This window comes from Martes martes, assembly GCF_963455335.1.
Source record: "Martes martes genome assembly, chromosome: 5".
NCBI classification, from domain to species: Eukaryota; Metazoa; Chordata; class Mammalia; order Carnivora; family Mustelidae; genus Martes; species Martes martes.
In genome coordinates, this window is record NC_137892.1 from 93610562 (window position 1) to 93620588 (window position 10027).

Consider the following 10027-nt stretch of genomic DNA (forward strand, 5'->3'; position numbering starts at 1 on the left):
ATGAAAATAAACTGAAAGGGAATTGTCAAACAGACATAGTATAAAACAAAAGTCAACCAAATCCTTGACAGTGATCTATATTGCCCTGCCGTAGAACATTTAATGAAACAACTGTTTTCAGGAACTCAAAAGAGAATTTCTAAGTCACCATGTGCTGAACAACAACTTGAGAAACAGCTAAATGACAGATATATATCAAAAGTAGATAAACATATGAATAAAGATGTAAGCATTTGCGTGTGTCAGAAGTTATACTGTTCTGAGTAAATTATTCAAAGTTTTATATTTTAAGCTTCTGCAAAGAGAAACTCTTGTAGCAATTTAGCTGCCAGAATGTTACAACCAATTATATAGTCATCCAATATTGTTCTCTATGGTTTGTGCAAAGCTAAAATTGTTGAGGTCACTGTCTTAGATGCCAGTGGAAACACAGTCCCCACGTACAATTTAACACCTCTTACTGTAAAGAGCAGCGTTAAGTCCAGCTCATTGTGTCAGATATCACTGGAACACCTGAAGGCTTGCTGCTTTTTTCCTGATGAAAAGGTACGAAACATGACATCCGTTTGCAATGAGAGTTTGCATTAACTGAGAGCAAGCCCAAATAACACAATGTGCGCCCTTTTAAAATTTTAATTATTTAAAAAGTTTTTGGGTCCTGCAAATCTACACTAGAATCTCAAAGGCATTTAAAATTCCACAATTTGAGTGGAATTTTCTTTTTTTCAAATCCAAACTTTGTAATAGTTTATTTAGAAAAAACTCAGAATAAATAAATGTGTATTAACAAAGACTATCACTTTCAGAAAGGGGGAGAAGAGTGATTTCTCTCTGTCCCTATCATACTCATCTACGCAACACTTTTTCTTTTCTACCTTATTTCTAAAGCAAACATTGCTGGAAAAGATTTTCTTTTGGATGAAGTGGTCCCACTGGAGCCACAATTAGATTTTTAATTAAACTAATCAACATATTTCTACATGATTCATGCATAGATGGATTCCTATATATTTCTTAATATTTGGGTTCTGACAGACAATTGCATTTTGTTTATACCAGTTTTAGACTCTACCATTCAATTTGTGTCCTTTGGTAGATATAAACCTGAAACCACAGTAAGTGCTAATGCAATGGGACAATTTCTCAGGAAAAAACTAAAAAATTTTTGAATAAATGAACAACATTAATAAATGTTTTAAGTATAATGCTTTAAAACTAAATATTTAAAGGCAAAATGTAGTGACTACAGCTACATGCAAACCTTAAGAATGTTTCTTTTTCTATTATATTAAGTATGCTATTCTCAGAATGCATATTTCACCAGAAATGTAATGTGCAGTTTTTCTCAAAAAGCTTAATTTTTCTGTAAATACGAATTGCTTGTAGTGTTTGGTATATATGCTCTCAGACAATTAAAAGATAAACAACGTATCAATGTTGAAAAGCAAACACAAGAATTCTTCTAGGAATAATGGTTAAATCAATTAATACCATGTAAATCAATAAAACAAAATAAATAAGCTTCTGCTGCTTAAACCTAGAACATTAAAAGATTGTTAACATCTGAAGTCTATGGAAATGCCAAAGCATACAAATATCTGTGTCCTGTCTCATGAAAATAAATGTTACAAAAACTCACAGCCATTACCTCAAGTAATCCTGAATCATTAGTTTGCTTTGTTCCATCAGTTAAAAAATACCTTGGATATTATCTTTATTATATTGTAGGCTTACTTCACAAACTAATAGATATAATGGTTTCAGTTGTTTAGCACATAAAGCATCTATTTAGAATGGTCCAAAAGGAGTAATGAAATATGAGACACAACCAGAACTCTAAAGGAAAAGCAAAAATGACTTAGTTAGGTATTACACTTGAACCTATATACAAATACAATGCCACTGCTCATGCCCTGAGTGCATCTGTCAGCATATGGCAGTTTCTGAGCAAAACCAGGAAAACAAATCAAACAGGAAAACAAATTTGGAAAGCCCAGGCCACAAAATCATCTATGTCAAAATAAAACCAAGAAGCTTTGGGATTATTCACAATATTCCTTCTAAACCTGGCCCTCCTTTCCTGCCTCATTCACTCATTGGGTGGCTTGACTTCACTGCTGGTTTCCTCTACCCCATGAACTGCTCTGCCATGTATCATAGGGTAAGGAAAAGCAGCGGTGCCACAGCCATAACCAAGATCGGCAAGACGGGATAGAGCTTTAATGCTACCTGGAGGTCTCCCTGGGCTGACTTTGTATCCGGCAGCTTTAGTTGTACCCAGAGGTCTGCCTGGACTTGTCTTAAATCCAGCTGCTTTGGTGGTTCCCAGGGGCCGGCCTGTGCTGGTACGGTATCCTGCGGATTTGGTGGTTCCTGAAGGTCGGCCACGTTTACCAGATCGGTTGAGATTTTTCTTTTTCTTTAGTTCATCTTTTATCTCTAGACTTCTGCCACTTGTAGTCTGCAAGTGTGTTTCATTTAATGGGTCTTGCCTCTGACAAGCCATTGGTTTGTGGCTGACTGTGTGGCTATATTTGCTTTGCTGGGATGAATATATGTCAAACTGATCAGCAGCTCTCATGGCATCTTCATTGAGGCAGGAAGGCTTGCCAGGCCCACAGAAAGCTGGATTACTGCTGGCAACAGGATGCATCATTTTCTACCAAAAATAAAAGACAAATATGCATAAATACACATATACAAATATATACCTGTATGACAGTATTCAGTGGGAAAATAGTCTGTCTTCCAAAACGGATGCAGGCTACCTAAAATTAGACTGACAGGCAGGACTCCAGACCACTTATAAACAAACACACATCAGCAGATTCAAAGATACTTGTTTTCCTCAACTTAATCATGTGTATGGACACAAGTCATGCAAGATAACTCAACTATAATACGCATTAGTAGCCATAATGTTCTCTGCTTAAGAACTGGAAAAGTGACTAACTAGGGAATAAATCTGTTACATTTTATAGGTTCTTTTCTCCTAGATTATGAAACCCTGAAACAGTAACAACAAAAACAAGAACTCTTATTAACAGTATTCTTTTTTTTTTTTTTTTCATTTGCCCAACATTCTTAGAATATCTTCTTTTGGCCCTTTATTTCTCACATATACTTATGATCTAACCACAGTTGCCACAAGGTGGACACTTCTTCCTTATAATTTATTATTGATATAGAACCCTCAGTGTAGGGGCGCTTGAGTAGCTCCATTCAGTTAAGCAACTCTTAGTTTTGGCTGAGGTCATAATCTCATGGGTCTTGAGACAGAGCCCCTGCTTCAGGCACCGCGCTCAGCAGGGAGTCAGTCTGCAGATTCTTTCCCTCTATCCTCCCCTCCCCCACTCGCGCATGCGCTCTCGATGTCTCTTGCTTGCTCAAATAAACAAACCTTAAAAAAAAAAAAAAGGATCCTTAGTGTATGCCACACTTTACAAACCACGGAATGTGCCAAGCAAAGAACACAATCTCTCAAGATACTCCCTTTAAATTAACTAATCTATTAAAAAAAAAAAAAAACTAACCCCAAAAAACAAAGTTTTAACCCAAACTATCCAAACAGGAGGAAGTACGAATAGGAAAGGTGAACAAAGGTTTCCATTAGCTAAAATGAATCTACACTTATACAACTGAGAATTACACTACAAAAATATGGGTAACAATCAACAAAAATACTTCCTACTTTAAAGGTATGATTATCAAGACAAAAAGCTGTATGTGCAATTTCTTCCTGATCATAAATACGTGTGGATCTTCTTCCCTTAAAAGAGCCCTGTGACTAATTAACAATGAGTCCAGTCTCTGTTTAGTCTGTGAAGACATCCCTGTGATTTTTTTCTCTTTATAAAGTATGTATTATGACCAGTACCATAACAGGCCAGCCCTAAACAGCCATATCATTTAGTCGCACAGAAAATATTTTTTCTTTAAGATTTTATTTATTTGACAGAGAGAGAGAGCATGAGCTGGGGGAGAGGCAGAGAAGGAGAAGGAGAAGCAGACTCCCCACCGAGTAGGAAGACCAACGAGGGGCTCAATCCCAGGACCCCGATTTGGGACTTGATCCCAGGATCCCAGGATCATGACCCAAACCAAGGGCAGACATTTAACGGACAGCCACCCACGCGCCCCAGAAAATGGGTGGAGTGAAACTAAAATATTATATTCCAATAAGGTTAAAAAAATATATATATATATATATGGGTTCCAATTCAGATTTAGAAAAAGAGTCACAGGTATACAGTAAGATCTAGCCCATTGGGCATCTGGGTGGCTCAGTTGGTTAAGGGACTGCCTTCGAGGCTCAGGTCATGATCCCAGAGTCCCAGGATCAAGTCCCGCAACAAGCTCCCAGCTCCACAGGGAGTCTGCTTCTCCCTGACCTTCTCCCCTCTCATGCTTTCTCTCTCTCTCAAATGGATAAATAAAAAATAAATAAAAAACTTAAAAAAAAAAAGATCTAGCCCATAAGCTGTTAATGTTTGCCTATACCACACATGTAAAATCGCACCAAAACCTCAGTTATAAAGGCAAAAGGAAATGGGAATCAAGTCACAGAACTGAAAATCAACAGATACAGAGCTATTCACCAGCTGGCTTAAAATCTTTTTTTTTTTTTTAAGATTTTATTTATTTATTTGACACAGAGAGAGAGAGAGATCACAAGTAGGCAGAGAGGCAGGCAGAGAGGGGGAAGCAGGCACCCTGCTGAGCAGAGAGCCAGATGTGGGGTTTGATCCCAGGACCCTGAGATCATGACCTGAGCTGAAGGCAGAGGTTTAACCCTCTGAGTCACCCAGGCACCCCACAGCTGGCTTCTTAACTATAAAAGAAGAATATCTACAATAAGAAGCTATTTGTTTATAGCAGAAGCCTTACAGACTTGAGAACACAAAGCAAATTAAATGAATTACACAAATATTAAAAGGAGTAATTCTTTGCTTAATCCCAAAGATACAATTAGAAACAGATTATCACTTCACCAGCTCAAATTCTAATTTCAGCTCCAAAATAAAAACAGATCAAGATGTGTTCCAAATGTAAAGTTAAGTTTTTGAACATTTCCTATGTGTCACGTAATAAGGTTGGCATTTTGCACAGTATCTGATTTAATCCACACAACTCTAATGGGAACATACTATTATTAGCCCTATTTTACAGAAATGGGAGGGATTTTTATCAATTTGCCAAGGTCACACATTTGGAAATGGTAAAGCCAAACAGGAATTCAGGTAATCTGACATCAGTACCAACAATTCCAGCATAATATAACTGCATCAGAGTTTCTCAATAATAGCACTGTCATTTGAGTCAAGATAATTCTTGGGGTTTGGGAGGGTGGTGTCCTGTGTATTTTAAGATGCTTAGGAGCACCCCTAGCCTCTACCCACTAGATGTCAGTAGCTACACTCTCTTCTTCTCCTTCCCAATTTGACAACCTAAAGTTTCTCCATACATTGCCAAATATTCTGGGGCAGGGCGGGGGTGGGGGAGTAAAAATTCACCCCCCACCATGAGAATGACCCAACTATACGAAAATGAAAACCTAAGACCCACTTTAAAATATTCCTGTTTTTGGGCACCTGGGTGGCTCAGTCGGTTAAGCATCTGCCGTTAGCTCAAGTCAAGATGCTGGACTCCCAGCTCAGCAGGGAGTGTGCTTCTCCCTTTGCTTCTCACCCCGCTCTCATGCTCTTTCTGTCTCAAATAAAAATAAAATCTTTAAAAATAAAATAGGGGCGCCTGGGTGGCTCAGTCGTTAAGCATCTGCCTTTGGCTCAGGTCATGATCCCGGGGTGGGGATCATGATCCCTGCATCGGGCTCCCTGCTCGGTGGGAGGCCTGCTCCTCCCTCTCCCACTCCTTGTGTTCCCTCTCTGTCAAATAAAATCTTTAAAAAATAAATTAACTAAACAAAATATTCTTTTTTTTTTTAAGATTTTACTTATTTATTTTGACAGAGAGAGATCACAAGTAGGCAGAGAGGCAGGCAGAGAGAGAGGGGGAAGCAGGCTTCCAGTTGAGCAGAGCCCAATGTGGGGCGTGATCCCAGGACCCTGGGATCACCACCTGAGCCGAAGGCAGAGGCTTAACTCACTGAGCCACCCAGGCGCCCCATATTCTTGTTTTTTATTCACCTCTTTCACTCATATTTCTCCAAATATCCACAAATCTTTCTGTTGATAACATCTACAAAGTCAAACAGATTTGTTTTCCAAACTGAAGAAAAGCTAACGTTGGAATTTGTGAGGGGACTAACCACATTCCTTTCCCCTTGAAGTTATAAACTAATTGAGACATATAAACAGGAATTTCACAGGAATCAAAATACTAGTTTATTGCCAATAAAGTTGGACTAGAGACCACATGCAAAAACAAAGATAAACACAGATCTCTGAGAAGATTTTAAGAGAAAAAGTGACCCCCTTTTCAATTTTATCATTCAGAAATCACCCTGCTGAACGGAAAACTCTAGTAAAAAGAGGTAGAAAGGTACAAGTTCCCTTCTACAACCAGCACTGACAGTAAAGGAAGAAAATGTTTCTTCCTACAGTCTATTTCAGTGCTTTACCTTTTATGCCTTTTAAGTTCCTATCATTAATTTACCAAAACCTTTCCTCTGGATCTTACTTCCCTTAACTTTACTTCCTCTTAATTTAGCAGAACACTCACCATATATTAGCACTCAGGATACAGAGCCAGCTTAGAAAGATATGGCCATGTATATTCTACTCAGATACCAACAAACACTGACAAACAACAACAAAAAACCCCCACACTATTTAAAAAGTAGACCTGTAATTAAAAAAAAAAAAAGAAAGAAAGAAAAGCACCCCTCACCAACTACTTTAATCTTCTCCAGGAATTCAGGCATTTGGTTTGTATTATGTTAATTTAGTTCTGACACGGCTCACATTTATTGAGAGCCAAGTCCATGCAAAACACTGTTCTTAGCACTAGAACACAAAACAGGAGTAGTTTATTCCAATGGAAAAACAATGAGGCACTGACTTAAGGAACATTTCTAAGGGCAAGTCTTCTACATGTTCTGTTTTCCTTCCCCAATACAGTAAAAAAAAATCAGTACAGTATTGCGCTTACTCAATAACTGATTAAGATGCTAGAAAAGAGGGGCGCCTGGGTAGCTCTGTTGGTTAAGTGTCCCACTCTGCACTTCGCTAGGGTCCAGATCTCAGGATCGTGAGATAAAACCAGGTGTGGGGCTTCAAGTTGGGTGTGGAGACTGCTTTTAAGTTTCTCTCTCCCTCTGCCCCTCCCCACTCTGCTCACCCACACCCTGAGCTCTCCATTTTTCTTAAAAAAAAAAAAAAAAAAAAGTTGGAAAAGAAATTAATCTACTATGACAGTTACTGATGTAGTTAACTAAAAAGGAAACGGAGTTAAAACCCACCCTTTCTACTTTGAAGTTCAACCTTTTCAGATGGGAATCAACAGCATTAGATCCTTTTGTGCATCATCATCTACACACACATACACAAGATATATATGTTTGTAAGCAGTATTTATATATACAAGCATTACTTAATCCTACACTTATTATAATGTCTCCTACTTCAGGGCTTGGCGGCATACTGTTCTTTTTTGTAAGAGTCTTCCCATAACACAGTACAGAGTTCAATGAAAGTATGCAGGCCACATTTCTTAAAGAGAGAATGAATTCATTTCTATAAAGTTTGGACTGAAGAAAGCCAAGAGTTACATAACTGAACGTGTAGCCTATCAAAGGTTAATTACCTTTAAAAATAGTTCACTGAATATAAGGGAGTCAACTAAGAGCTTCTATATATTTTAATTATGACTAAATTAGAATTTTTAAAGCACACACTGGAGCGCCTGGGAGGCTGAGTCGGTTGAGAAACTGCTGATTTCCGCTTGGGTCGTGGGATTGAGCCCCAGCGTCCGGCTCCAAACTCAGCGGGGAGTCCGCCTCTGATTCTCGCTCCCTCTGCCCCTCCCCCCGCCCCCTAAAATAAATAAGTAAATCTTTAAGGGGAAAAAAAGAGCACACATTAAAACTTGCTATCTTTGATGCTGTTCTACTGTGTTTAAACTCGGAAGTCTCTGGGTGAGCCATTCTTTACGAAATAATTCTTTTCCCTTTTCTTGAATGTGGTACTCATTATTGCCAACATAAAGAACTATGACTATTTTTATTAACTTCACAAAGCACTCCTGAAGCTTTCTAAACACGGAGAAAATCTTCCTTTCAAGAAATCCAAGTTGTGGTCTCTTCCAAAGATCAAACATCAAAAAATTCTCAGATTTATTTCAGGTCATTTGGGTTGTAACGATTATATAGAATCATATGTTTTTATAACTCTAAATAAAAGCCCATTTGTGACCCACATTACTCAGAAAATCTTTTCACCAACAGCCAAAATAAATGCCAAAAGCCATGCAGCCTGTCCCATCACAGAAAGTTTTGATACCACGACAGATCATAAATAACGGCCTTCTTTGTCTTCTCTCTACCCCTTAATTGTGCCCCACGGCGCAGTTTCCCCCGTACCAGAATCCTTATTTGACAAGAGGCGTTTGAAAATGTATTAGCTGTTGTAACCAAAAGCGATTACTAATGCATTAACATTAACAACTTTGCAGAAGATACACGCCCACACCAGAGAAAGAGTCGCGTACCCTCCAACAACCAAAATTCATAGCCCGCTATCCTTGCACTTGGGAGTTCTGCAAGCGGCAGAAGTCCACAGGCCACTCCATCTAGACGTCCATCTCGAAGCCGGCAGGCTTTAATTTAACGAGGGACGGGGAAGACTGTTAATTTTGACCTCTCAAAGAAAAGAAAGGGTGACCCCTCCCCCCCCGCCGGAGGCAGTTCCCCCCAATAATGGCTCCACGCCGAGGGACGAGCAGTCTACGTCCGGGGCCCCTCCTCTCGCTGCGGGCTGGGCCAGAGCCCCTCCTCAGACGTGGGTCGGAGACCTCTTCGCACCGGCAGGCTGGGCGCCGGTTCTCGCTGCCTTTTCGCCTTCTCCACGAGCTCCAGCCGCCCTAACTCTGCTCTGAGCCAGACTGACAACCCCCCGCGCACCCACCTACCTCAGCTGCTGGTAGCCCGGCCCCTCAGCGAGCCCAGGGGTTGCCCATCAGCTGGGAACCTGACGCCGACGCCTCTCCCTTCCCAGACCGTCGCCTCGGCACTGCGCGAAGAGCACAAGTCAGAAAGGCAGGCAGCGAGGGCGGTGGCGGCGAAGTGCACGCTGGCTCCCAGCTCTCGCCGCGGCCACCGCTCAGGGTCCTGCCCCAAACGCAAGAGGAAGAGGCCGCCACAGCCCAGAACTGCGAGGGGAGGCGTGCGCGAGCTCGCAAGGACCGCGCACGCACACGCACACGCACACGCACATCGCGAGACCCAATCTCCCGCCGACGATCAGCACGCAAGCCTGGGGAGGGTAGCCGCCGGAGCCAGGCTGCGCTTGCGCGTCGTGGGGACGGGCAGTGGGCGGGGCTTAGGCCCGCGCAGCTCAGGCTGTGATGAGACAGTGTGGGTCGGATGGGCTGAAGACACAGACGAGGGGTAATAACTTGCTTACAGGATTGATGTTTCACCCCAATTCTGTGATGTTGGAACTCCTACTTGACCCCATTATTCAGATTACAGGAGTCAGGATTTGAATCCAGCTGTGATTCCAGAAAGTGTGCCTTTAATCGCTGTTGGTAAAGATTAATGCCTAATGTGTCAGATGCTTTCGAAAACATGTTGAAAGGACTCAGCTTCTGCCCTTTACTGGTTATGGATAGGTGGGATGAGACCTCCACCTGCTAACAAAATGGGTAATATTCAAATAATATAAGGCTATTGGACCCTCAACCCTAGGATCATGTGATAATGAAAAGCTGCATTTTGTGGGACATGCTATAATTTTCTTAAGTTTTTATACTCATGACCTCAGAACTGCCATATTCTTCATTACACCATCACAAGGACTGGGACTAGAAGTAGTTTGCTTACAAAATCACCCCCTTTATGTAGTTATTG

The 10027-nt window shown here is 40.9% G+C and overlaps 1 protein-coding gene across 1 annotated transcript; it reads right to left on the reverse strand.

Annotated features, from left to right (window-relative positions):
* Positions 1-922: 922 nt before the first annotated feature.
* On the reverse strand, positions 923-9410 carry LOC308343162 (UPF0461 protein C5orf24). The gene is made up of 2 exons (XM_080804160.1): positions 9088-9410; positions 923-2659 (listed from the first exon to the last, which is right to left on the reverse strand). Exon 2 carries the CDS (start codon positions 2654-2656, stop codon positions 2090-2092), a length of 567 nt encoding a protein of 188 aa, XP_080660286.1. The 5' UTR covers positions 2657-2659; positions 9088-9410; the 3' UTR covers positions 923-2089.
* Between the last annotated feature and the right edge of the window lie 617 nt (positions 9411-10027).